The sequence below is a fragment of the Alternaria conjuncta genome (assembly GCF_024043145.1).
Source record: "Alternaria conjuncta strain BMP 0040 chromosome Unknown scaffold_7, whole genome shotgun sequence".
NCBI lineage: Eukaryota > Fungi > Ascomycota > Dothideomycetes > Pleosporales > Pleosporaceae > Alternaria > Alternaria conjuncta.
The window spans coordinates 948,061-975,629 of record NW_026250096.1 but is presented as its reverse complement, the minus strand read 5'-3'; the positions used below and the strand labels follow the sequence as shown (position 1 = coordinate 975,629).

At 52.0% G+C, this 27,569-nt stretch overlaps 9 protein-coding genes and 1 non-coding gene across 10 annotated transcripts; 5 read left to right on the top strand and 5 right to left on the bottom strand.

Moving 5' to 3' along the window:
• Positions 1–370: 370 nt before the first annotated feature.
• J4E85_005443 (uncharacterized protein) lies at positions 371–2,171 on the top strand (the record flags this gene model as incomplete). The annotated part of the gene is made up of 3 exons (XM_051469688.1): positions 371–416; positions 471–700; positions 750–2,171. 3 exons carry the CDS (start codon positions 371–373, stop codon positions 2,169–2,171), a joined length of 1,698 nt encoding a protein of 565 aa, XP_051326519.1.
• Positions 2,172–2,769: 598 nt separating this feature from the next.
• Positions 2,770–3,801, top strand: J4E85_005442 (uncharacterized protein; the record flags this gene model as incomplete). The annotated part of the gene is made up of 4 exons (XM_051469687.1): positions 2,770–2,788; positions 2,863–2,957; positions 3,037–3,734; positions 3,786–3,801. 4 exons carry the CDS (start codon positions 2,770–2,772, stop codon positions 3,799–3,801), a joined length of 828 nt encoding a protein of 275 aa, XP_051326518.1.
• A 1,009-nt stretch (positions 3,802–4,810) lies between these two features.
• Positions 4,811–5,956, top strand: HIS1 (ATP phosphoribosyltransferase (ATP-PRTase) (ATP-PRT); the record flags this gene model as incomplete). The annotated part of the gene is made up of 3 exons (XM_051469686.1): positions 4,811–4,955; positions 5,009–5,668; positions 5,718–5,956. 3 exons carry the CDS (start codon positions 4,811–4,813, stop codon positions 5,954–5,956), a joined length of 1,044 nt encoding a protein of 347 aa, XP_051326517.1.
• A 478-nt stretch (positions 5,957–6,434) lies between these two features.
• On the top strand, positions 6,435–6,506 carry J4E85_005440. The gene has a single exon. It is a non-coding gene; the product is annotated as a tRNA-Gly (tRNA).
• Positions 6,507–7,402: 896 nt separating this feature from the next.
• Positions 7,403–7,981, bottom strand: J4E85_005439 (uncharacterized protein; the record flags this gene model as incomplete). The annotated part of the gene is made up of 1 exon (XM_051469685.1): positions 7,403–7,981. One exon carries the CDS (start codon positions 7,979–7,981, stop codon positions 7,403–7,405), a length of 579 nt encoding a protein of 192 aa, XP_051326516.1.
• Positions 7,982–8,624: 643 nt separating this feature from the next.
• Positions 8,625–8,918, bottom strand: J4E85_005438 (uncharacterized protein; the record flags this gene model as incomplete). The annotated part of the gene is made up of 2 exons (XM_051469684.1): positions 8,625–8,836; positions 8,888–8,918. 2 exons carry the CDS (start codon positions 8,916–8,918, stop codon positions 8,625–8,627), a joined length of 243 nt encoding a protein of 80 aa, XP_051326515.1.
• Positions 8,919–9,389: 471 nt separating this feature from the next.
• Positions 9,390–11,216, bottom strand: J4E85_005437 (uncharacterized protein; the record flags this gene model as incomplete). The annotated part of the gene is made up of 5 exons (XM_051469683.1): positions 9,390–9,500; positions 9,551–10,072; positions 10,128–10,370; positions 10,446–10,832; positions 10,923–11,216. The coding sequence occupies 5 exons, from the start codon at positions 11,214–11,216 to the stop codon at positions 9,390–9,392; spliced, it is 1,557 nt and encodes a 518-aa protein (XP_051326514.1).
• Positions 11,217–13,190: 1,974 nt separating this feature from the next.
• Positions 13,191–14,409, top strand: J4E85_005436 (uncharacterized protein; the record flags this gene model as incomplete). Its single annotated transcript, XM_051469682.1, has 3 exons — positions 13,191–13,343; positions 13,414–13,825; positions 13,877–14,409. The coding sequence occupies 3 exons, from the start codon at positions 13,191–13,193 to the stop codon at positions 14,407–14,409; spliced, it is 1,098 nt and encodes a 365-aa protein (XP_051326513.1).
• Positions 14,410–19,003: 4,594 nt separating this feature from the next.
• Positions 19,004–20,960, bottom strand: J4E85_005435 (uncharacterized protein; the record flags this gene model as incomplete). Its single annotated transcript, XM_051469681.1, has 4 exons — positions 19,004–20,094; positions 20,173–20,263; positions 20,320–20,676; positions 20,778–20,960. The coding sequence occupies 4 exons, from the start codon at positions 20,958–20,960 to the stop codon at positions 19,004–19,006; spliced, it is 1,722 nt and encodes a 573-aa protein (XP_051326512.1).
• Positions 20,961–21,678: 718 nt separating this feature from the next.
• J4E85_005434 (uncharacterized protein) lies at positions 21,679–27,555 on the bottom strand (the record flags this gene model as incomplete). The annotated part of the gene is made up of 3 exons (XM_051469680.1): positions 21,679–23,379; positions 23,425–27,496; positions 27,551–27,555. 3 exons carry the CDS (start codon positions 27,553–27,555, stop codon positions 21,679–21,681), a joined length of 5,778 nt encoding a protein of 1,925 aa, XP_051326511.1.
• Positions 27,556–27,569: the final 14 nt, after the last annotated feature.

The following is a 27,569-nucleotide window of genomic DNA, read 5'->3' as shown; positions in this document are numbered from 1 at the left end:
ATATTGTTCGCGTGACTGCGCCCAAGCATCTGAGGTGGATGGGACATGACGGCGCCACCGGTGAGGACTGGGTTGCGTCACAGAGGAGGGAGGCCACTCGGGGCGATGGCGGGACATTTGTTTGTTGGAAATGTGCCGGCAGCCATAGGGCGGTTCCAGAAACAGGGATGCAAGATTACCCCCGTCAGTTCCTGCATGGTGGAGCTGATCACTAGTCCGCCGCCGACTTAGCCCATGTATAATGACCTCGCCCGACTTTGGTACTTGGCCCGCCCGTTGAGCACGACGCCTCCTTGACGGCCAATTCCCTACTCCATTCACTCACGCTCACTTGTCACCTGTTGCTTTTCTTCTTCTTCTTCCACCCGCCATGGCAGCAAACGGCAGCATGCGCAGACGAACCGTCGACGCGCCCGGTAAGGCAATTGTCCCGATGTTGTCCGAGTCCTGTATGGCTAACCCGTACGCAGCGAGCCTTCACCCGCGCACATCGTCGCATTCCACCCAGACACCCGAATCCTCGCCTATAGATTCCATGCCCGCGCAATTGGCCTCTGACATGCCTTCCATTTCCACAACGAAGCCGAACGGCGCGCCTGCGCTGCTCCGGAAACAGTCGTCACCCATGATGCCTCCTTTCATGGTCTCTGCACCCGGCAAGGTCATCGTCTACGGAGAACACGCGGTAGTGCATGGCAAGGTAGGATTACTAGGACAATCATGTCGGGACACGTGCTGACCGTCTGTAGGCTGCCATCGCCGCCGCCATATCGCTCCGCTCCTACCTCCACGTTTCGTTCCTCTCCAAATCGAATCGGACCGTTAAACTGCGCTTCCCTGACATACAGATGGAACACACGTGGAATATCGATGATCTGCCATGGGACAGCTTCTCCAAGTCAGGCAAGAAAAAGTACTACTACGACCTCGTCACCTCGCTCGACCCCGACCTCATGGCCGCCATCCAGCCCTTCATCGACGAAGTATCACCGAAAGCCCCCGAGTCGATACGCAAAATCCACCACGCCTCTGCGTGTTCCTTCCTATACCTCTTCCTTTCCCTCGCGTCGCGCAAAGTCCCTCCGTGCGTTTACACACTACGATCGACCATTCCCATTGGTGCTGGATTGGGCAGTAGCGCCAGTATATCCGTCTGCCTCAGCACGGCAATGCTGCTGCAGATACGCGCACTCAGCGGGCCTCATCAGGATCAGCCGCCGCAAGAATGTGAGCTCAACATCGAGCGAATCAACCGCTGGGCGTTCGTGGGCGAGATGTGCATACACGGAAATCCCTCAGGTGTCGATAACACCGTTTCCTCGGGCGGCAAAGCGGTCCTCTTCCAGCGGAGGGATTACGACAAGCCACCTCTGGTCATACCATTGCATAGCTTCCCCGAGCTCCCACTGCTGCTTGTCAACACACGGCAGTCGCGCAGTACGGCAACGGAAGTCGCCAAGGTCGCCAACCTTCTCAAGGTGCATCCCGATCTCACAGAAAACATCCTCAATGCTATTGGCCTAGTGACGGAATCTGCACACAAACTACTCACATCTCCCGATTTCGATGAAACATCTCCGGACTCACTAAGACATCTCGGTGAGCTCGTCACGATGAACCACGGGCTACTCGTCTCCTTGGGCGTCTCACATCCCAAACTTGAGCGCATCCGCGAGATTATCGATCATACGGGCATTGGCTGGACAAAACTTACAGGTGCAGGAGGCGGAGGATGCGCTATTACTATCCTTAAGCCCCAACCACCAGCCCTCACCAACGGTCATGCGAATGGCGCGCACCACGATACCTCATCAGACGAATCTGACGCCTCTTCCGAAGCGGACGGGGGCGGCGCCGCATCCGTAATATCCAACGGCACAAAGCTGAAGTACAAGATTCTCGACTCTCTTGAGGTCAAGTTAGAGAAGGAAGGCTTCGAGAAGTTCGAGACGACGCTTGCTGGTGACGGAGTAGGTGTACTTTGGCCTGCTGTCCTACACAACGGGAATGAAGAGGAAGGTGGAGAAGAGATTGATCAAGAGAAGTTCCTCCGGGCCGAGGGCACAGTCGGTATCGAGAGACTGGTCGGCGTGTCCAGCTCGAAACGAAAGGGCCCCAGAGAGGTTAGAGAGGGTTGGAAATTCTGGAGACCCTGGGAAGTTCCCGAGTAGTAAACTCGGGTCTTTTGTTCCAAACAACTCGCCTGCTTCCAACATGTTCTGGCAATGTCCTGGTTGGGTTCGAGTTTCATCTTCCGTTCTTGTTTCTTTGTTATTTAGCTAGATATAGGGATCTCATTGTACTTGAAGCCTTGACAGGCGTCAAGGAAAAGGCTAAAGAAGTAATGTCTTGTAGATATGAGATGGCTGATACAATCTGGCTGCAAGGCGCCTGCGGCCGAAGCATGGCCTAGCGTGAGCAGGGCAGCAATAATGGAATCTCAAAGTTCCTCATGCATCAGTTCATTGTACTGCGACTTCTAGTCTGCGATCCACCTACAATAAGCACAGGGTCGTAGCGAATTGAGGTGTGCAGGTAAAGAGTGAATGTGGCGTACCATGTGTGATTGGGCAGCTAATTTTTGGTAGATCAAGCGAGCCACGCGCGACACCTGCAGAAGCCCAACCATTGTCTTGCGCCGTAGTCAACCTTTGATCGTTTCCTTCACCCACACCACTCGCCCATAAAACCCTGCGCCGCCGTCGGAACCCTTGGATACATTACTCCCAACAACACACAGCCCATACCTTTTCACAAACAACTGCAACCATGGCACCAGGAAAGTGGGGTAAGTCATGTTCGCTGCCACTGCGCGCGGTTCAAGATGGTCATGCAAAAACTTGGGACTGACATGGTCTACAGACGACGAGGATGAGGGCAGCACTCCTCCCACATCCCCACAGGTGGCTCCCATCGCGCGCCGCAGCAAGTTCGACGATGAAGAAGAAGACGACGATGTGCGTCAGCCCACCATGCCCCGCGCTCGAATACTTCGAGCCCCGCCACGACCAAATGTACTGACATTGGACACAATAGGTACTAGATTCATGGGACGCCGCCGAGGATTCCGAAGTCGAACGCGAGAAGGCAAAGAAGGCCGCCGAGGCAAAGGCTAAGGCGGAGGCAGAGGCAAAGGCAAACCACAAGTCCAAGGCGCAAAGGATCGAGGAGCACAGGCAGGCCGCACTACGTCGGCGGCAGATGGAAGAGGACGGCGAAACCGATGAAGAAGAGACTGAGGCTGAGCGCCGCGAACGAATGCGCCAGGCAGAACTCGATGCTTCGCGCGCCCAGGCTGAGGAACTCTTTGGCGACCTGAGCGTCGCTCCCAAGGCCCGTACTGGCAAAGCCATCACTATTGCCGACGAGTCCGACCCGGGCAACGCCATCGACCTTTCCTCCCTCGCTATTTTCAACCCCAACACTAAGGACCAGTTTACGAAGCTCCGGGAGACTCTCACACCTCTGATTGCTGGCAACTCTAAGAAGGGCCAGTACTCGCTGTTCCTACAAGAGTTCACCAAGCAGATTGCTAAGGATCTGCCGAGTGAGCAGATTAAGAAGATTGCATCTGGCCTGACAACACTGAGCAACGAGAAGATGAAGGAAGAGAAGGCTGCTGAGAAGGGTGGAAAGAAGAGCAAGGCTGCAAAGACCAAGACCACACTCAATGCGAGCAGAGACGTCGGCGTCAGGGCAGATACTAGGGCATACGATGACGACGACTTTGGCGAGTAAGTCATGTTTGAGCCTGTCTGGCTTCCACATATACTAACAGATCATAGTGACGACTTCATGTGAGGTATGATGGACTTTCCTGTACACACGCCTTTCATATTGGAGTTCATTCCTCATCATTCAGTTTGGAGTCGCGGTTGGTCATTTCAGGAAGGATCAAAAGGGAAACATACGTGCATGGCGTCTTGCGCTTGACGTCTCTGTTTCACGGTTGTGCTTCGAGATGAAGCGGCATAGGTTTAATGCATATGTAGTGCATTATAGATAGACGCGCGTAGACAGTAGATGTCTGATCCTTACAATTTGAGCATGGTACTTCCTCCCACTTAACACTGAAACATTTTACGTGAACACAATAATAGGGTAGTGAAGTGTGTATCAACCCTCTTCCAACAACGATGGTTACGGAACCTGGATATACTACTGTCAGCCCACAGTCCAGACACGATAGTGAGCCATCTTGAGATTGAGTTGGTGCCGGCCAATGCCGCTTCGTCAAACTCCGACGCATCGCAACGCGGGGCAACATAAGTTGATGGAACGTCATCCCGCCAAAAAAAAATTGAACGCGCCAGTCAGTCACGGCTACCAAATTTCCTGCACCAATTGGGATGATGTGAGCCAGAGAATCCCTAAGCCCGATACCATCGATATGCGCGCTCAGTTACTATGCTTTTGAGGGTTCACAGCCATTGGCGCATTACACGTGTAGCTCTTACCCCTCATTGAGTCACTCATTCGAGACGCGCCTCAATCTTGTACACTACAAAACGACACACACATCCACCCACTCGAGCCCACATATCTGGTCTGACGCCGCCCGCGCATTTAGCCCTCTCCACGGCACCAAGCCCGCATCCAATTGCAAGTGCCGACGTGGGACTCGTGGCCTAGCCCGTAGCAGAATTCCCCATTCAAGTCTTTGTTAGAGGGTGCACAGCGCGCGTCTGCATACTACAAACCCTAGCAATTGCGTGCTTGATTCATAGCCATGGATCTCGTCAACTCGTATGTTTTGATTGTTTCTTTTCCCCATTCTTTTCCCTTCTTCTGATAAGCTTCTTGCATGACCATGGGGTACACCAACGGAAATGATGGCGCAAGTGAGATCGAGCGCATCGCGCAAAGAGCGCGTCAGGGCAGCAGGAGTCTTCCTTTCATGACTGACCTTTTGGGAAACAGCTTGAACGACCGTCTCCTCTTTGCGGTGCCTAAAAGTACGTCGCCTACATTACTACTGGCTGGACTCATAGGCTAACAACCATCGCAGAGGGCCGCCTCCACCAAGCATGTCTTGACCTCCTCCACGGTTCGGACATTCAGTTCCACCGACACTCCCGTCTCGATATCGCACTCGTCAAGAACCACCCTCTCGCTCTCGTCTTCCTACCCGCCGCTGATATCCCGACTTTCGTAGGAGAAGGTCGCGTAGACTTGGGCATAACCGGGCGCGATCAAGTCGCAGAACATGAGTGCGTTGCACCACCGACTGCCACCAGCGGGGTGGAGGAGGTTCTCGATCTCGGTTTTGGAAAATGCAGTCTGCAGGTACAAGTTCCCGCAAAGGGCGACCTAGCCAAGCCAGAGGACTTGATCGGCAAGAATGTTGTCACCAGCTTCACCAACCTGGCTGAGCAGTACTTCCGGAAACTCGAGGCCGAGCAAGCTGGAAACACAAACGGCGAAGCCAATGGCGATGCGAAACTCAAAACAGTCATCAAGTACGTTGGCGGCAGTGTTGAGGCGGCGTGCGCATTGGGTGTCGCGGACGGTATTGTCGATTTGGTGGAGTCAGGAGAGACAATGCGCGCTGCAGGCCTCAAGGCCATCTCCACAGTCGTTGATTCCAGCGCCATCCTCATCAAGTCAAAGCACCCATCAGATCCCAAACTGGTTGAGCTGATCACCGCTCGGATAAAGGGTGTCATCAGTAAGTCGCACCAGCTTCCGCATTCATCAGCAGAACTAATTTCTCGCAGCTGCACAGAAGTACGTTCTGTGCACATACAACATCGACCGATCGAAACTCGATATCGCGCGCAAGATCACTCCCGGACGTCGCGCTCCCACCGTCAACGCGTTGGAAGAGGATGGCTGGGTGGCTGTACAGGCTATGGTGCTGAGGAAGGATATCGCTATTGCCATGGACAAATTGACGGAGGTCGGGGCCACCGATCTCATCGTAACAAAGATCGAGAACTCGAGAACGGGTGATTGAGCAACGCATGGCGCATGGGATTTGGGAGGATATACTGGTCTACATTTCCTGCGCAACAGATGCGTTTGATAGAATGGAACTATGTAGAGAGCTTTTAGTATACTAGCTGGATAGTCCGCTCCTTGTATTTGTAGCCGAATGCTATGGAAGCACAAGCGCCGTGTCTCTCGTGTCTAACAAGCTTCGCGTGGCGGAACATTACTAAGAGGTCTGCCATTAAGCCCCGCATGTTTGCCGCGCATTTGCGGATCCTGAACCTTTCTCACCAGACTGGGCAAGTTGTGGGTCGCGGTCTAAACGATGTATTGAGTAGTTCGGCGCTAAGTCTCGCAGGACCTTATCCACAGTCTCGTATCTGTAGCTGTAGACCTTTAGTATCACAAGCACTGCTGAGCAGGTAGCTGCTCGAGATGCTACTCACCAAAAAGATTGCGCAGTACATATTTGTTTACATTCGGCAAACTTCCATCAAGCATTCTTGGTCCAACGGTAGGATAATTGCCTTCCAAGCAATTGGCCCGGGTTCGAGTACGTTCTATTCCCCTCCCAAATCATCAAACATCATTCTAACAGCCTCTCCAGCTCCCGGAGGATGCATAACATCCTTCTCCACAATTGCGAGATGATCATCTTTTTTTGCTCAAACATCGTTTTGAAGACGTGACCAGGGAGGCTGCGACGCACAGAGACCTTGAGACAGTTTTTTGCTTGCGCTTAGAGCAGGCGTCCAATGCTGTGTGTAGTACAAACTTTGAAGAAATGCTCTAGATTTGCCGTGATGTGTGGGAGTGAAGTCGTTTCGACTGAAGTAGTAGTAGTTGTTGTTGTGTGATTTGATGCCCACGCGTCTCACAATGGCTCTCCCCTCGGTACACATCAGCGGTATCGTTTCAAGCACATCATGTAGCAACCAATACAGCAAAGACAGCAAAACAACACGCGCAAGATTCGCCGAGCATGAAATTCAGTTCCCTATCATACACTTCGTATATTAAGAGTATCTCGAAGATTAATGAAACATCACCATCGACATTAGATGGTAAAAAGCGATGAGTTCGATAAACCCCGTGTCGATCCCAGTGACAGTCCGGTCGGTCTAGCACTATCTCAACCCGTGGTTGCTGTTTCCAAGACCGAAGACATCGAACCAGAGAACACTTGATATTGGATACCGAGGAGACTGTGCCAAAGACCAGCCATACCATCACTGAAACCGGCACGGGGGATCATATAAACTTGTTACATTGCGATGAACTACAGACAAACTCCTAATACCGCTGTCCGACTAAGAGAGTGAATGATGCCACCACTACAAGCACATAACTAACCCAAAACACTACAATGACCCATCGCAAACTCCATTGCTATGCCACGCTCGCTGATTCAATAAAGGAGAGAAGTCGTCGTTCATCGTCGTTCGTAGTCGTTCAGTCGAACCGCTTCGATCTACTCAATGCTGATCTTACGGGGCTGAGGAGCCTGAGCCTTGGGAACAAGGATGCTCAAGATACCGTTCTTGAGAGAAGCCTTGACGGCTTCCTGGTCGACGCGAGCGGGGAAGGCGAAGGAGCGGTGGAATTCTCCGACTGAGCGCTCGCTGACCCAGTACTTGGCCTTGTTCTCGTCGTGCTTGGAGACGTCCTTGTTCTCGGACTGCTTGGCGACCTTGTTGGATTCGCTGGGGTCGTCCTCAACCTTGGGCTGAAGCTTCTTCTGCTGGGAAGCTTCACCGTTCTCGATGAAGCCCTGAGGGCGTTGGCCTTCCTCGCGGACGTGCTCGTGGCGGCCCGAGATGGTCAGCGTGTTGTTGTCGGTCCATTCGATGTTGATGTCCTTTTGCTCGACACCAGGGAGTTCTCCGTGGAGTTCGTAGCCCTCCTTGGTTTCCTTCACGTCGAACTTGGGAGTGAAGGACCGGACGTTGGTGAATTCGCGGTCGAGGTTGCGGAAGGCTTGCCTATCGTACTCGTCGAAGAGACGGAAGATAGGAGCGAATTCCTGAGTGAATCGTGGGAAGAGAGACATTGTTGCTGGTGCGTTGGAAAAGCGTCGAGTGGTTGTGATCGTAGGCTTGGTGATGCGGTTGAGTTGTCGAGGAACTCGTTGGATTGTAGAGCGGATTGATTGCATAGAAGACTCGTTGTTTGTTGTTCTGATGATGAGCTTTGAGATACGCCTCGAGGGCTATATATACCCGAGAGATGAGTCTCTGGAATGATCGCACTGCGGAGAGGCATTGGTGTAACGTTGACGACGATGCTGCGAGAAGCCTCGGAGATGGCTCGGGGAGTTTCTAGAGCTTTCGAACACGACGTTTGTCGTCATGTTGTCGTACACGATCAGACGAGATCGTGAGATGAGAGGCTTCCAGCTCTTGTTGGGGGAAACTATCATGGCAATCTCCAGGTTGATCCTGTTTCGGTGAGGGGCGAGTTGGGACTAGAAAGTTCGGGGTGGTGGCTCAGACCATATCACGTGATGTCCGCGCTCGAAGTATCCAACGCCTTGGGAGCGACATGTGAGGCATCCGCTGCACAAGGCCCGTATACTCCGCAATTCGGTCATGTATTGCGTGATGTTCATCTAACAGGTTGTATAACGGTGACGTTGGGTGCTTGCTCACTGGTGCACCGCTTCGTTCTTCGTTCCTTGATCCTGCATTCCCCCGCTACCTGTGGATGTCTCGGATACCCGGCTCAGACCATGTCTCCAGCTGATTTCTTCCTCTTCGAAGCAGATATTCGATGGTACCGAAGTCCTTCTTGCCGACATCCCGGTGCTTATGGAACTCGGATCTGGAGCTACTCGTCAGCTGTCGCAGCAGGTCGTTCATTTGACTTGATCGCACCTTGCAAAGTCCCGGAAATGCGACTGCGTCTCCTATGATTGCGTGAGTAGGTGTTTGTAATCCTAGTGTTGTAATTGACATACCGTTGGTTTCTGCTTCACAGCTCTTAGGCATTGTCGGTAGAGGGACAAAACATCTTTCTGAAGTCCAGATAATCGTACCATCTCGGCCACGTGAAGATGTCTCAAGCCACTGAAAAGACACAAGATGTATAGTCACGCACGTTGGCGACGTTGGGATGCAAGAACGAATGGCGGCGAATCAAGCCAGAGCCGAAGGGCCGTGCTTCTAAGACCGAAGAGGTTAGCGTGATCGATGACGATTTCGATGATGTTGGATCGCTTCCGCGAATCGTAGCATGCTCAAGTGAGGGCGACAACACATTCGAGATGTTTACATGTCTAACGAAGTTCATGGGGGCACGCAGTATCATTGATCAAAAACTTCCACGCGCGAAGATCGCAAATACATCATGAACACATCGCAGACTCCCTTGGTAATGTACTATTGTAAGATCAAAACTGTGTGTGGGTGTGTCGCATGCTTCGTTCACTTTCATCTAGGTGCCGTGCCGCATGGAGAAACTCATGGCGCGCTGATGCTTTCAAGTGGACCCAGCTTGACCTTGATGTCATGCGGCCACACGAACCATTGTTTGTGTAGATCCCACTCCTTTTCTGGATCCTCGAGCTCGATCTTTGGGACATTAGCACTCACATCCACACCCAGAAGAAGTCAAAACGTACCTTATATCTTCCAAATACCGTCGCAACGACCTTGTAGACCTCTACCAGTGCCAAAGGTTTGCCAAGGCAGATCCTGTTGCCTCCTCCGAACGACATGTCTGCGTCTTTCATCTTTTTGATCCTGGCCTCGTACGCGCCGGATTCTTCGCGCTCACTTTGCAGCCATCGCTCCGGACGGAACTCATGGGGCTTCGCACCGAAAATGCTCTCCTTGTAATGAAGGACCCATGGATTCACACCGACAATTGTTCCTGGCGGCAATGTCGTTCCATTGGACAATGCAAGACCAGTTGCAGGGACGACGCGCTCGAGAATATGACCTACGACGGGATGCATACGGAGACCTTCTTTGATGCATGCATCCAGGTAGGGTAGCTGTTCGATGCCAGTATATGATGTAGGGAAGGAGAGACGTGCAGAGAGGAGTTCGTTGACGAGTCGTTCTTTGGATGCTGATGACTTGAGGATGTGATAGAAGATACCTTTTATCACAATGGCAAGAGTATCGGCACCGCCGAGAATCTGCAGGAGAAGTGTTAGTTCTACTCACGCCACAGCGCAGCCATGAAACACTCACGTTAATGATCATGTATCCAATAACCTCGTTGTCGGTGACAAGGTCCGGAAACTCCTTCTTTGCTTCGAGAAAGCCATTGAGAAAATCTTTCTTTCCGTTGCCAAGTTCAGGTTTCTGCATGCGCTCCATAAACCGCTCGACGGAGAAGCCGGCAGCAACGGAGAAGTCATCGAACTTATAGAGCGAGCGTGGCCACTTAGGGTTCTTTCCGAGCCACTTGTCAAGGGCTGGCATTTGGCCGACCTAGCGAATGTCAGTAAGAAGTTTTGCAATCGTAACAATTTTGTTAAGTTTTTGACTCAGCGTAGAACAACATACCACAGAGAAATAGCGCATCACACGTTCAGCGGTTCCAAGCATATCGCCAACATCTGTACCCTGTTCCATGAAGCCAATACGCTTGCTCCAGGTCATGTCACCCAAGAAGTCCCATGCGAAGAATGAAATCCAATCAGCAATATCGCATGTCTGGTCCTTGTTGGCGCCTTCCACAAAGCGGGCGTCGAGTTGACTGCATAGGGTACGGAGGTTGTCGTCCATAATACTCTCGATCTGAAGAGCATTTTTGAGACTGTACAGCTTTTGGACTGGCTTAACATTTTTGGAGTGGAATTCATTGCTGCGCGTACTGAAGATGTTTTGAATGAGATGCCCATCTTGAAGGGCGTCGTTGATAGACCGAAGGAGGGTTAGCATGATCCACTTCTAAAGACGACTGCCTATATCTTACGTAGTAATCGCTCTATTGTGATGTCAGCAGCCGTCCAAAATAGCAGCCATGTTCCATGCGCTTACCTTCAAGTACGTGCCACGAGTATTGTAAATAGTTTTGATCAGACTGGCATCGGCAACGCTGACGGTATTGGGACCGAGACGAACGATATCGCCGTGCTGTTCATGAAGCTTCCTCTGGGTCTCAATATGAGTTTGCCCATAGTGATTTAGGAAACGCCAGATATCCGAGAATTTGGCTAGAAAGGGACCGGGAATAGATTTGAGCGGGGATTGCAAGTAAGCCAAAACGTATCGAGTGATGAGAAGGACTGCCCCGAGGCCGATTGCCTTCACGAATAATCCTGCCAATGCCATGTTGTCACTTAACTCCGCACATGCAATGTGATTCTGAAAAGGAAAGAAGGACACAACCGTAGGAGTGGGAAGAGGACTGAGTATGGTAATGCAGGTGACAAGGCCTTCCCGCTTCAGATTGTTGCGAATCACCTGGCAGCGGCATGTTCAGGTATCGGTCTAGCATATGTAAGAAGACGGGGCTAGGATCGAGTCCCCTTTGCTTGATCGCCCTCGTGCTGGTGAAGCCAAGTCCAACTTGCCCTGAGCGAGGTAAGGCGCCGCTTGCGTACATCCATGGCGTGTATTGCTTTTTTCCACCACCTTTTTATCGCAATCTCAGGCATAGCCATTGGTCGTACCAGCCATCGCGAATGTCGGGGAAGCGGTCTCTTGCACTAATGACGGAGTGACAGCGGGAGGTGTGGAGATTTACGGTTCACGGGTACTAACACAGGTTAATCATGTGGGGACCGACCGGGCCCTGAAGAGCAGGTGTGAGGCAGGTGAAGTTCGCTCCGTTTGCAGGTCCAACCGCATGAAGCTCCTATGGTGGTCGCGATGCATCTCTTGACAGTCCCCGGACAACGGCGCAGATGAACACGCTTATCTGCGTTCCGCAGTCCTGGAAAACTGCCTCGTAGGATCTGAATCCTTCGCTCCTTCACTCCTTTCCGGACGCCGCTGCGTGTTAGACCGAGGTTGATCCGTCGGATGTGTGATTGAAACGCCACTAAAGTTCGCTTAGCCGAGTCTGGTGTGGCCCACCGCTGACCCTCACGATTAGTAGTGCGGGCAACGGCCCGTGACGGAAAGGCCAAACGTTCCTGTACGACTTCAGATCATCGAATTCTGCACGCAAGAACAAATTTTCGCAATGCCATTTCGAAGCCACTTGCGTAGCATGAACGATCCAAGGTTTCGCGAAGGACATGGCCTAATTGACTAGTGCGCAGCACCGCATTCCAGAGACGGGATGTTACGAGATCCAAACCGGATAGGCCTCCACATTCGGGGACAGTGGATAACCGGTAGTCGCATACTCCGAGTTTTGGGCACTCATTGGTCCTGATATCTTTAGCTTCATCGCTGAACGGTGAAGGAACACCTTCCTACTCCACCTGAGCGCTCAATCTGGGGCATTTCTCATCACGCGGGTAATTGGTCCTCAGCGAATCAGACGAAGCGGACGCATTCAGAAAAGGTCCTGTTGGACCGCAGGATGTGCTGCGTCAACCCGCAAGCAAAAAAAAAAAAAAAGCATTTCATCTCTTCCTTCGTGCTATGCAAGCTGCAAGATACAAGACATTGCGGCATATGAAGCGCAGACGGGGTATCTTGCTCCGGTAGTTGCGAAGGAGTCGTGCTCAACACCTCTCCTGGGGATGCAGATTGAACTACTCTGGGAAGAAGTGAAGCAGAAGACGGGAACTAGTTTGGCGGCAAAGTAAAAACAGTCTACCAACGTCAAGCTACACCAGGATTCAACGGAAGACTGCTTTTTTTTTGAGGCCTCGCATGCATGAAACCTCACTCATAGTGCCTCTTTGCAGGGCAATGGGAGGGACAAGAACGGCAACAAAGCTTTGAGCCTATGCCTTGTTTGATTGCCTATGCAGGTCCCGAGGATTAGCGGTTTGTTTTGGCTTGGAATTCCGGCCCCCCTTCAGTATCCCATATCCACAACGGGGTTGCGAAAATGCGCTCGGGCCGTGGATTTTTTATGCGAGTATGTTTGCTCTTCGGCATGGGTGTCTTCGAGGTCACAATTGAGGCCATACATGCGTCACTCCAACATTCCTTGCCACCACTGGAGTTGTTCATCTGAACATAAAACCTTTCGCACCGAGCACGGGGTTGCCTCTACCTCATTCATAATTGTCTCTTCTTTGGACACAAGCCTACGCGCTCATCAGCGACACACTGGAATAGCGAACGACGAGGACAGAGATCCATTTCCAGGTTTCCAACCAGAACCAGATATTAGCAAACAAGATGGGCAAGCCAGCTGATTTTGCGGACATACTCAATGGAGTGATGTGGGCTCAGGTATTTCTTGGCACTGTGCTTGTCGCATTGCGAATGTACACAAGGCAGTATATTGTTAGAAATATCGGATGGGACGACGTATTGATGTTGGTCAATCTGGTAAGTTTACACCTATTCACAAACTTCAACTTGGTAGTTAGTCGAAAGCTCAATAAACTGATTTTTGAAGGCTACCTTCATCGGTTATGTTGGCTGCGTGTCTGTTGGCATCACCTATGGTGTTGGCAAACAGACGGCCGACATTGTACGACTCGACCTCAACTACTCCAAATCGATCATGTGGGAAGCCATCGGTCAAGGCATCTGCATAATGGGAATAGCTGCCTCCAAGGGTTCAGTAGCACTGTTTCTCCTGCGCATTGTTATCAAGAGATGGCACATTGCTATCCTCTGGTTTTGCATAGCGAGCACGACAGTGCTTTGCATCATCACAACAACACTTTTGTACACTCAGTGTGTACCATCGGCGTTCCTATGGGATCAGACAATCGAAGGCGGCTATTGCTGGCTGAACTTCACCGAGGTCGGTCTAACGATGGGTGCTTGGTCTGCAGCTATGGACTTCGTTCTCGCTCTCCTCCGTACGTCACCCTGCTGCGTATCACTCCAAAATAGACACTGAGCGTTTTTAGCTTGGCACATCATCATGGGACTCAACATGAAACGCAAGGATAAGATCACGATCGCATCTGGTCTTTCCTTGGGCATTTTTGCCGGTGCGTGCTCTGTTGTTCGTACCATTGAACTGCGATCCATGTCCTCAATGGAGAACTACGTGTACGACACCGCGAGTATGCTTCTTTGGTCTTCCACCGAAGTATTCCTCACCATTGTTTGCGCTTGTGTCCCCGTTCTTCGACCACTTTACGTCCGCATCAAATACGGTTCGCGCGGCGACTCCTCAGGCCAGAACTCCTATCCACTCAAGGAATACTCCAAGTCCAAGAGCAGTCGTGGTATGGATGGAAGTAGGAAGTCGGATAAGATATACATGGGCCCTGGAGAGAGTGTTTTGCAGACAACAGTTCGGATGGGGAGTGATACAGCAAGCGAGGAGACGATACTCAGGGAGACCCATGGGAACAACACTTGGAACCACGAGCCAAAGGACCCGGGTGATATCACCATCACCACCACTGTCACTTCGAGGGACGATTTCGTATGAACGAAAGCGATTTGTGTAGATACAGTAGTACTTGCTACCATGACATACTTAATAGAAGCTACTTGCAACATCCCGAACAGGCCGAACACTTATGCAATGCTCAATCATCGTTTGCTCATATTTGTCGTGAGATTGACAGTAGAATTCTCGACGACGATACAGCTGCTGACAACTGGTTTGAAAGTGTGCGTCAACGTACCACAGCGTATAGGTTCGTTTTGGTTAGACTCGCCGTCCCTCACTCCTTGACAGAGAAGTACATCTTAGCAAGCATGCAGTTACGACCCTTGAAGATTTGAGCCCCCGAATCACTGTATGCACGTGAAGACCAAAAAGGCTAGATTGCTCTTAGTATTACTCAACACCACTGGTAAGACCCCGCTCATGAACGGTAAACGTCTTGTTGGATTGCGAACGTCGAGGGCGCATGAAAGTTGCTTTTGCGCGGAACGCGCAGAGGGTCCGTGGCAGCCGACAGCCGTAGATCTCCACACCCCCATCCCGATAAAAGCAACAGCTTGTAGGACCCCTGATATCGCTGAGAAGTATCTGAGTCAGGTTTCAATGGGGTTGCGATTTTAGCTCACCTGCATCCCGAGGGTGTTTCCCGGCCCCGCAGTTTTGCCCTGCGGAAGCTTGCAGGGGTCATGGCGCTGCCGCAGCCGTCGCATCACTTTTATGTGTAGATCCCACTCTCCCCTCCTTGATCTTGCTTTTGAGGCGCGTTATCTCCAGAGACACAGAAAGTGCGCTGCAACAAAGCCTGCAAACGGTACGTTCCCCGCCAGCTCATGGTGTTATCCACTCGGAAGCAGCGACATCCGTGCCTACCTGTTTAGCTCAAGGCGCTTCATGGGCTTCTAAACGATGGACGCAGAGATTTGCTATACGGCGGCGCATGCCTAGGTATACGGTGCGCGCCTTTTCTTCTGCTCGCGCAAGGTGCAGATCGGCTTTCAGATCACCAGCAGTTCTACGCAGATGGGTAACCCTCCTTCGTTAGGACGTTTCCTGGGCCGGATCTAATCTCACTTCGAGATCCAACGCAGCATCAGATCTCATATGCTTTTACATCTCGGATGGTTGAGCGCCGCCTTCGATTATCTTTGTTAGCGGAACCAGTGACTGAAAGTTCTGAAGGAAGAGGTTGAGACAATGTATTCCTTTATCCATCGCGACCATCTATGCAGGATGTAATTTTGGAATCAAATGAGCAAAAACGTTGAGCCGAAGATCGATAGCGGCAAGGAACCAATGATTACAGGAATCCCCATCACCAAGACTGTTGACAGAAGACAATCCAATGCCGACGAGACCACACCCGGGCAGGTCCAGTCACGAAGGCCTTGTCTCCTTCCCTTCTTAGCAAAGCCTCGAACGGCGACGTTGTCATCATTGTCGACCTCCATGTGACGGTCATTCCTTCGGCGATACCCTCGCAGTGCAAAGCTTACGACTGAAGGCCTCTGCAGTCGCTCGTTCCGATAGTTCGACCGAATTGCGACCAAGGTTCTGGCGAACTGGGCCCCGCGTTCTTCTCACTACCCTCCTCTTTGTCCGTCAAGTCTCGAGAGCCATGCGATGGTGTATGGTTGGAGAAGCAAGCTCTGTGCGGTTCGACAAGGTTGTCTTCGTCATGTTCGTCGACTTCGTTCTGTGTTCCGGGCTCAATCGTGGTCGCCACAGAGATTCGGCGTCGCCCTATCGATCTGTCAGCATAAACTCTGGCCAACGCATGTCGAATAGTAGCACTGACTAGACATCAGATTGTCCGAGGCACAGTGGAGAGCCTCACTGCTGGCTGATCTCTGTCGTTGTAGCTCCTCGTACTCGTGCAGTGGAAGGTACGGGACGCATCTCTCAGGAGTGCATGCGCGAGATATGGGCGAGCCACCTGCTGTCCCGCTTTCTAGATCTTTTCGTAGATTGATGATAGTATCTGTAGTCATCGTCGTGAGGATGGGACTGTCAGACTGGGCCTCGTGGTCGGTGAGCTCTAGGCTAGGAGGCCAAGACTCATGCTCAGGCACCTCAAGATGGGCACCGATGGAGCCGAGTTCGATCAGATCGATGCTTATATTTTCGACTGGAGACTCGCATCTGGATTGGATGCCGCGACGGTGGTGGTCTTCGCGGGCTTGAATGCGATCTGGATGGATGTCCGAGTCCCCGCTCCTGGAAGACATACTGGCTACATGTGGTGAGATTATGCAGGCCAAGAGATGCTTGAGTGGACGAGCTGAAAGTGAGACGAAGGACCGGTGGCAAGAAGTTTCCTGCAAAGCGAAAGGATCATCGGTCAGGATAAACAAGAACGGAGAATAATGATATTGCCTGTTGAAGCCAGGTACAATTCGGTATGTTTATCGAAGCGTCAAGAAAGCTGGCTAACGAAGAGCATATATATAATCACATCTTGTGGTAGGCTGCGCGATGTGCCGTGGTCTTCCACATCATCATCCACAGTCAGTGTCGCTCCGAGTCTTGCCTGTCAAAATGCACCAATGCCAATCAACTTTCCACGGAATTACCAACAACAGATGCATGAAGTCGGAGATGCCGTCGAATTATCAGCTAGAGCCGAGGCTTGAGAGTAGACTTATCGTCCGAAAGTCTTCGAATGCCCAAGCTTACCGCATGTGATGAGCGGCCGTCTTACAACAACACGCTAGTACCTGCGTGTTCCCGAATGTAAGGCTTCAACGGCGGCGCCGAATCAAGACGAAAATGCTCTCGAAGCTTTGAGAACATGGGTTATGTCCGCTTGAGACGTCACCATGGTGGTTTCGGGTGTCTCCAATCTACCGGGCCCAGCGGTCGATCCGCGCTAAGACTCATGTGGATGGCAGTAATCATGCATGGGATTATTTACTTGTAGAGAAGCCGCGGCCGGCAATGTATGGGCACGTAAGACGCCATCACGAAAGCTTTGAATTCCTTGGTCCTTTAGCGCAATAGGGCGCGATATGGCCAGCCCTTCCTAATAGCGCCTGGACGACAGTGAGGTGATGCTCGAAGTATTCACCTCTCGAAAACTACCCACTAGTGGGTCTGCGCGTGATTCTGCAAGTATCGCATATGGCTACTGCCCTCTTTTGTTAGAATGCACATACAAATGGCACGATGATGGTGCAGTTCGTCCGTCCCGCGTCCCAAGCCCATCGCAGCGGGTGGTGGCTGCATATGCAAAGACACATGGGTAACACCGAAAGCGATCGGATATTTTTAAAAACAGCTCTGGGCATGAGTGAAACTATCCGCGAATCGAAAGCAGCGAAGCAAAGATCATAGATGGCATGAGAACATTCGCTTGTTCCTCGTTCGTTACCGTAGGCCCACACTGGCTCAGAGACTAGATGACGCTGATATCAACATACTCTCAATCAATTTGGGACGATTAGATGGCTGTTCAAGGTACTCCAGAGTACTGCGCTATGGTTGTGATCGCAGAGAACCATCGCTGCTCGCGCAAAAACACCCAAACGTCCCCCTACAGTAAACGACAAGTCGCAGGCGTCACCGCAAGTCAGACTAAACAGCGGTAAGATTCAGGCACTCTGACGTTCTTCCTCACCGGAAACAAGCCTTGTGCGCCAGAAAGAGGGGTCAGTGATGCCGGAGAGCGCGGTAAAAAATCCCATTCCGTACGGTGCAGGGAATGGTATCCCTACTCTTCATTGATGTTGCGGTGTGGTTTGAAGTTGTGAGATCAAGCGTTTCTCGGACGTGTTGCATAATATGGACAATGGTATTCCAGGAAATTGGACATGCCGTGTGACGCGGACGTATGCGGCGTCAACGATCCTCGTGCCAGGATTCCCGCACCTATCGCGGATGTTGACCCACATCCCACTCCGTACGCCCCAGATGATCTAATCTTACCCTAACTGCCGGATCAGATGCTGTATTTTTACGAGACGATAAGACAACGCGCTTCTTGCGTCTCAGCCATCGCAGAGTTGTAGACCTCGATATCGCATTCCATCTCTTCACACCAGGAACTGAACGCGCTGCGACCCTCTTATAACGAGAACCTCCCAAGGTTCGTATGTAATGTAGCATCCAGGCCGCGCTCACACCGAGCGCTACTCACAGGGTATTCGGCCAGGCGAGATGACTACCTGCAGCCACCACGAGGCGGGGTCGGCCTGTCCGACGCTGCCAGCCTTACCCGCACGTCATCACACAGCATTTCACACGCAATTTGTCTGGGATACCGAAAGATTACGATGCAAGATGCAAGCATGTTAAGCGTTATGAAGCAGATCATATCGGCGACGGCGACTCCGAAGCTTTAAACCATCGCGCATAATTCTACCTAGGTAGTTTTCGCTAAACGGTGTGCTGTACGGTGCGCGCGAACGAGATCACAATAGAGCCAAAGAAGGTAAGCGATAAGCAAAACGACTGGGGCCAGATATCGGGTTTCGGTCTGAATAGCTGGTGTTTGGAATAGTTCGAGTCGAGATCGTTTCCCCATCGCAGGCCAACGGGCTGTTGCCAAGTGGCGTGACGTCATCGTCGCTGCTCCGGGCATCTCAACGACTACCTCACACCTTCCCGCGCAAATGCACGTCACAGCACCTTTGACATCCTACGAACTGTCCGTCTCTACTCTTGCCGCGACCTTCTCTTTCTTCAATCCAGTGACAGTCTCCACATGATCCGTTCCTAGTACTGCGGCCTTGATGAACAGACTCGCGACAAAACTCAGGAAGGCAAGTACCGTATACGTAATCCACATGTTGCGCATCGCGTAGGCAAAGGCCTGTTTTGCAGCAAGTTCCCATGCCGCATTCTCGAACGTAGCAGGAAGCATGACATTGGCCATGGCGCTGTCACCATCGAGTTGACTCAGTAGATTCTGCGGCAGCCCAGCGTCTCGGAGAAAAGAAGCCTGACCGTTCATCGAGTTTTGGAAGATGGTACCGCCGATGATGGTGGATATTGCGACGCCGATATTACGAATGAAAGATAGTGTTGCGGTAGCGGTAGCAACATCATGCTGTTCGACCTGGCTCTGAATAGCAATCATTGGTGCCTCGAACAGTATTCCGGATCCTAGACCACCGACGATGACGAAACCCACTGCCTTACCAGTCGATGTATATGCGTCGAAGGAGATGAAGAGGCCAAAACCAATCGTGAGGAGCAGGGTGCCCACCCAAATGATCTCACGGAAGTGGCCAGTCTTGTGCATGATGAGGCCGCAGAGGACTCCGGCAATCGCACCCGTGACGATGAAAGGGAGAAGGAGCAGTCCGGATCGTAACGGAGAAGCTTCGAGGACGGCTTGGAAATACAGCGGCATATAGTACTCGCCTGCAATGAAAACGAAGCCGTGGAAGAATACGACAAGGAAAGCGGCGACATTTGTTCCCCTGCGAAACACCGTCATGGGAATCAACGGGTACTTGGCCACTTTTGCCTCGCTGTAAATAAACGCAAAGATCATGACTCCGCCTACTACAAGTAGAGCGATGACCTTGGCGGAGTCCCAGGGGAAGAGCACGCCGCCGAAATCGAGACCCAAAAGGATCATGAGCGTGAAACCAAGGAAGGTGAACATGCCGAACCAGTCCACGGCCCTGATGCCATCGATGAAAGAGGTATGTTCATGCTTGATGTCCAAGAACAGGACTATGAGTACGGCGGCAAATCCACTGATGGGCAAGTTGATGTAAACTAGATGTCGAGAGCATTAGAGTCAGCGCATGTTCGTAGAGAAAGATGCGGGAAAGACGCAAGGAAGATGCCACTTACAGCACCATCTCCAAGTGACCAGACTAGCAAAGATACCGCCCAAAACCGGTCCGATGCCCCCTGCCAGCGCCCAGATGCCCTCGGTGAAGCCCTACACGCAACAATTAGCCAGACCACTCCCACAATACAACATGCAAAGCAACTCACCATCAACAAACTCCGCTGCCTCAAACTGAACAAATCACTAATGCAAACATGCACCAACAGAATTAACCCCCCACCAGCCGTACCCTGAAACGCGCGCCCGATGATCAATTCCTGCATCGTCTTCGCAGTCGCACAAACCGCCGAGCTAGCAAAGAAAACGGCAAGTGCAGCCAACATGATGGGCTTGCGGCCCCAGATGTCAGACAACTTGGCCCAGATGGGGCCTGAAGCGGCGTTGGCAAGCAGGTACGCGCCGCCGATCCAAGTGTAGCCCGTGGCGCTGTTGAGGTCGCGGGATATAGTGGGAAGAGCTGTAGAGACGATTGTTGCGTCGAGAGCTGAGACGAAGAGGGAGAGCTAGGTGGTGGTCAGTGTGTTGCATGTGAGGGTTTTGTAGGGAGATTGGGCATTCCGTTCATCGAAGATGCCATGGAGATGGTGAGTAGGTCCAAACTTACAAAAAGCGCCGTGATAATAGCCACCATTCTCAACCTACTCCTCTTCCCTGTTTGGGCTTCTTCTCCGACGTCCATCCTTTCCGCTGCTTCCAATTGCCCTTTCTGTACCATGTCTACCTCGTCTTTCCCCGCCTCGGTTGACTCAGGTAGCCGCCGTATATCCATTTCCATCTCTTGCTGCATGGTGAATATAAGTCGGACCCCAAAAACGCGTGGTTGCGCTCAAAGTTAGGAACCACTATGTCAGGCTAATAATCAAATACGAACATAACGATTCCAAGGAAGTAAGCGCCGAATGTACAATTGGAAAAGATTCCACTCCAATAGCCAGAGCATTCAACAGCTGACTGGACTTGACTTGAAGGAAGGTTACTTAACGAACAAAGAGATCTAAATGTCTATTAGCCATAAGCGCAAAGAAGAAGCCCATTTTTTTCACCGCGTCACCGCCAACGCCCCCCGCCAATCGGAGTATATGGGTGGGGCGAACTAATCACCTCACTTTCCTATACGGGCTAGACCAGACGCGCCCTACCATGCATGCTCCATGCCGATATGCATACCTGATTTAGCCGCTTGCGCGTGGAATCCGGGGGAAACGAGAGGCCCGGGTGAGATGTTGAGTGTTTTTGAGATGGAGGTAGACTAGTGTTGCTTATTCTGTGTGTTATGGAGTCATACTGCGTGAGTATATGCAGATGCATGACTGGGACATATTGGAGTGTCGCCTGGGATACGGCGGTGTGCAAAAGGGCCAAGAGATGGGGTATGCGTAAGTGGTATGCGGATGTGTTGCTTTTTGACAAGGGCCAAGAGGCAAGTACGTGATTCTAGTTGCTCTACGAGAATAACGATATTATTTATCAGACTGAGAGCCTCCATACGTCTCGCCCTCATCTGCTTAGTAGGGAATTCCATTAGTGATAAGTTGGAACCGATCATACGTTCCGGTCGAATAACTTCCCCTACTCTTCTCAATCAAGCCCCTCATGTAATCAGCCGCCTCCCTCTCGCTCTTATCCAACACAAAGCGATCGCGGAAGTTCTTCATACTCTCGGGTTTGAAGCACGGTAGTCCACTATCCAACATGACCTGTACGACGTGGCAAAGATGCTCGCAATGCTGTCTGCTAGCGAGGAAAGCCTTGACAGTGAGTTCCTCGAACCAGCGGTACGCCTGCGATTGGTACGGGTTTGCTGCATTTTTGCCAGACATGACGGCGATCATCTCGGCTGTGAGTTTGAAGGGCGCGCGTTCGAATTTGATGCCGCCGGGTGCGATGTCGAAGCAGAAACCAAAGTCGATGTGGATGATGTGACCGGCGTCGTCGATCATGATGTTGCCGTTGTGTCGGTCCTTGAACTGCAGGAGGAAACTGATCACGGAGTAGGCGGCCATGGATTTCACAAAGTTGGAGCGCGCTTCTTGGTAGCGGATCGAGTCTTCGTTGCCGTAGCGTGAAACGAAGTAGTCGTCAAGTCTGTTGACGGCTTCACGACCGAGCATGTCTCGTGATATGGAGTTGGGGAGTACATCAATGACTCCGCAACCCGGTGCGGTTGCTGTGACACGGTAGGGGAAGACCCAGACGTCAAGACCGACGGTGTTGAAAATTCCGCGAAAAGCAGCAATCATCTGTAGTGCAAGCACATCTTGACGGCAGTCGTCTCCGACTTTAAAGATCGCAGAGAGCCATGTTTCGTAGCTGTTGTCCCGCTGACGCGCAATGTCGCGGTTGTCGTCTTCCTGATCTTCCAGATCTTGATCATCTGGTCTCGTCTTTCTGATACGGAATGTAGCCATGAAAGGTGTTTTTGCGTGACTCTGTAGCGGCTTGCCGGACTTGCGGTCAATACCAATGACTTGACCATCGGGGTTAGAGGGCAGGTAAACACCGACTTCCACTTGAATTTTGCGAAGTTCTTCTTCGATCTTCTGCTTCTTGACCTCTTTGGGTTCATGCAGGACGGAGCGGAGGGTACCCGAGATGCCTGTGACCTCGTTGAAGAAAGCAAACTCGCGCTCGTAGAAGGCATGGTCTTCCTTAGAGAAACTCGACTCCAAGCTACCCATGACCTTGTCAAGCGTGGGCTTGACGGGATCAGGTACCTCGGATGCTTCATCTTTGTACGCATTTGCCTTCATGTTCCAGATGATTTGGTGAGCGAATAGCTGCGAGAACTTGGCCGTCTCGATGATGTACCGCTCGACGTAGCCCAGGACGTCGTATCGAAGGGTTTGTACAATCTGATATACGTAGAAGAACATGACGTCAACCGAGTGGCTCTCCAATGCTCTCATCGCATACTGGATAATGAAAGGATGGTTCCCATAAGCCGGAAGGAAGTACGTGACGGCCGTGATAGGGTTAACAGGCTTCCAGTAGAGCATATACTTAAGCTGGAATGACACATCGCTCGGTAAGAGATTGCCTAGAAGGATCTCTAGAGCATCAGGCTCATCCAAAACCTTGTGCGGGAAGTTCAGTACCTGCCATCGAACCTCGTTGTTGAGGCGCTGCGACTGGAAGCGCTTGAGGAGGTGTACAGCAATGGCAGGGTTCTCAGTCCAAGCGGTCTTTAGATGAGCAGACACGGCAGTCTAGTTACGTTAGGTCCTATCGATTCATGTATACAGATGACTTACATCAGGAAGTGTATTGTTGTGGCGCCCAGAAGTAAAGTGGTGCTTCTTGCCGTAATCGAGTGGGAACAACCACACCATGAGACGGGTCTGCTCATTCGAGAGCAGCAAGGAGAGGAGATCTTGCTTTGCCTTCAGTTTCGTGCCAATCTCAGTAACAGTTGTGACCTTTCCGATAAGGTCAAGCTGCGCCTGCACGTCTGCAAGGACATGTGTTTCAGCCTTGATCTGTAGGCGGTTGCCTCCAAAGGACCATTGCGGGGCTTTCGCGAACCACGCCAGAGCAGCAGTCAGTATGCGATCCGTCAGGCGCCATTTAATGGTCGCCGACAATGTGGTACAGTGACGCGCAATGCGCAATCCAAGCAGAACGATATGGAAGTACGACTCGCGAGCAAGGGGCTGCGAGCAACCACCACTCATGGCATCGAGCGTGATGTGCATTAGCCGAACGTAAACACGCTCCACGTCCGCTCTGCTCAACCTCGAGGCACTGAAGTGGCTAGATAAGAACTGCAGTAGGCGGAAGTGCGGAGCGATCAGGTTGTAGATCTGCTGCTGGCGTTTTGAGAGGGCTTCTTTGTCTGTTGCAGCGAATTCTTGCTTTCCGTAGAAGGGATCTTCGTGTCTCAGTGCAGGGCTGAAGATACCACGACGCTTGCGCACCGTATTCTCCCAATTTTCTGCAATGGCGACGAGGATGCGGGATTCCATACGAGGGTTCTCTTTGGCAACGCTCGTCCACAGTGATATACCCAGCTTGATGGACTGCTTCGAGAACACGGCGAAGGGAATTCCGACTAGATGCTGAACGATAGGCGACTGGTCCGTCTTCACCCTGCATAGAAGCGCAGCCGCTCTCCGCAATATATCGCGAAGCTCAGCAATTGTCACATGCTTGTGATTAAGGGTGCGGTTCTCCAAGTCCACTAGAAGATTCGTCGCTTCGTGTAAGCTTCGTGAGAGGTATGTCGACTTTCGTCCAGAAGCCGGTGCACCCTGGAGCCATTCCTCTTCTTGATCAGCAACGCCCTCGAGAAACTTGTATTCTTGTCTCGTGGTATATTGAGTAATGAAGTCCGACGCAGTGTTGATGTTAATGCCCTGGCGTTCAATAGCACCAAGGCGCTGATCAGTTGACGGAATGACGGACCCCATCTCCAACGCAAAAGATCGTCCGAGCGATATATGACCAAAAGTCATTTCATCATCGAACTCGGACAGATACGACTGAAGAAGCCCTTTGACATCGAGTGGAGCAATGTCGAGCGCTCCCTTCACCCAAGCGATTGCACGCTTGTGTAACGCCTCGAGAGTCGCTCGTCGGAAAGCGTAGTCATCAGACAGCTCAACCACTATGTTGGACCGCTTTGATGTAAAGGTCGACTTCCAGGTATAATCATCAGTCTCGCCTTCAAGGCAACTGTACCACATCATCGAAAGGAGCTCTAAGAGGGCAAATAGCGCACTCTTTTGACATAGCGTGGATGGCACTTCGCGGATAATGATATCTGCACAGGTAGCTGCCGCTTGCTGAACGCGGGCAATACGATGACAGCACGCGGAAAATATCGTCGCTAGCTGGCGCGCAAGGTACGGGGTCGAGAACGTGTGGGATTGACCCGACAGCGTCTTCGCCAGATAGGTCCGAACGGCCGTTGTTGCAATGGCAGCCATGCAATTACCCACTGCGCCAGTTCGCAGCTTTGGATCAAGAAAGTACGCAAGCGCCTTGGTGCAATCCCCGGCACTTGCGCGTAAATCTTCGACCAGATATGCAGTGCTCAGGAACACTGCTTCCTGATAACTCAAGGACTTGGTGTCGGGTTCACATGACGGAAGCAGTTTCCCAAGCCTCTTCTTTTGCTCGACTGTATGTTCAGGCGACTTACCGCGACGCAACACCGTGTTGAGTTCGATGTCACTTTCCGAAAGGAAGGGCCGCTCCTCTGCGATGAGGGGCTTGCTGAACCGTGCAAGAGTGCGCAACTCTTCCCTGTGTTGTTTGCCAAGGTCGGACAGCAGATCGAAGCCGTGAACAACGATATTGAACCAAGCATCACGCTGGAGCCCAATGATGGAATCATCCAGCTCGGAGAACTCCGCTCGTTCCGCATTCCGTTCAAGCAAAAGCGCGAGAGGCTTTAGTATCTGCGCAATCTCTTGAGCCGCGAGCTCAGTATCTCTCAGATGGCGATGCGAAGTCTCCTGGGCATCTCCCTTGCTGACGATGGTGTCTAGCAGATGTGTAAGATAAATTTCGAAGGTAGGCTCATCGGCAGAAATCTCCCTAGAGAGGTTAAGACGCGCAGCCATGACAGCTTCGAGTGTAGCCACATCGTCTGAAACCAGTGCATCATGCGAGAGTTTAGTGTAGACCTTGAGCAGACTTCTAAATTCTCCAGGCGGACTGTGCACACCCAGGAAAGCTGAATCGGTGATGATCTTCGCATCTACAACTTTTCCAGAACGGCCGACCTTCTGGACAAGCATCGAAAGTGCCAGCGCCGTGATCTTTGGATCTTTGCAGTTTCTTGCGACGGATACGATGGTCTCCACGACAGTAGTATGTACATGGTGCGGCTCATCCACATCACTTGGTGTGAGTGAGATGGTGCTACCGTTCTGGTTCTGATAGACACCACCTGTACGTGCAGGCTTGCCGTTGCCGTTCAAGGTGGGAGATGAAGAAGGGTTGCGGTCAGGTTTAGGAGCGACGCTGATGACATTGCCCAAACTGTACAGTGTCGTGATGATGGCATCCTGGGGAAGGAGAGTTAGGACAGCGGCGAGCGACTCAGCTGCGACGGAAGTTGTTCGATGGTCGAAGTTGGCTTGAACAATGACTCGAGGGAGCGAACGACCGAGGCTAGACGCCAGCTGCGGAGATACTTTGGCGAGGATGGCCATGGACTTGAGGACTGTGGAAGCCAATTCATGGTCCGCGCTCTGTACCGGATCGTTGAGCACATTGTCGAGCCAGGTAGTCAGGACCTCTGCGTCTGTGACATCCGTGTCATCGTCGTAGATGGTACAGCAAAGATACGTGACAAGTACCTTGGCCTTGACGGAAGAGGCCTGTTGCTGCTGCCAAGCAGATCCAACCCGTTGTAGATAATCCATATCATTCTCCAGACGTTCCATCTCTTCTCCTGCAATCTTAGCCAGCCCCTCAGCCAGCGAGTTCTCAGCTGAGTCCCTAAGAATCTGGTGGTTCTTCCTGTGGAGCGTGGTCTGTAGGTGATCAAGAATAGACGTTTGCGAAGTGAGGTGCGCACTGGTCCCAACCAGCAGCGAAGCAGAGGCTAACACGACCTTCAGAAAAGAGTCGTGCAGAATCATCGCACCAAGTGGCCGTCCAGTAGCAGCATAGTGCTTCGTGTACCGCCTCCACTCCCTCAACCCGTGCTGGTGGGAGCGCGCATTACGCACAATCGACAGCACAGTTTCGAATGCGATGAGGAAGTTCTCCGTCAATGCTGCTCGGACGTCTTGAATGAGTTGGAGTCTCTCGTATGCATTCCAGAAGTGGGTGTGCTCAGCAGCAGCACCCAGGAAGCCCAGCAGCGAGAGATTGTGTGTCATGACGCGCGCCAGCTCGCCATCGGCAGCGTAGTCGTCGGCCCCATCGTCGACGAATTGTTCCCCCGAGAGCTCCGCTGCTGCTGCGACCCAGCCGGAGAGATAAGCACCAAGTGCCGTGGCAGCTTGCGTCCGTAGCTGATCATGTCGAAGGCCGAGCGAGAGGACGGCACACGTGAGGTTGTAGGTAAGAACTTCGTACGGCGCGGGCTCGAAGGCGCGTAGGCTGGGCGAGGGCGCAAGCGTCTGCGCGTGTGACGCGATGAGGTATGGGGAGAGGCGTGTCAGCAGCTTCTCAGCGACGTCAATCGACTCGATGTAAGGTGCAGACTTGCATAGGGCGAGAATAGCCTCCAGCTCTTGCAGTTTCATGGAGCTTGCCGCCGGGCATCTTTTGAACAATCTCGCAAAGTCGGAATGGGTGGCATCTACCGACGGCGACTGCGCGGACAGACGGGCAAGCTTCTCGAGCGCATTGCTCCGGATGGTGCGTCTATAGGCATACGATGTCAGCTAACTGTTCTCTCCACTAGTATAAAGCACGTACGCCATCTTCAAGACGCTTC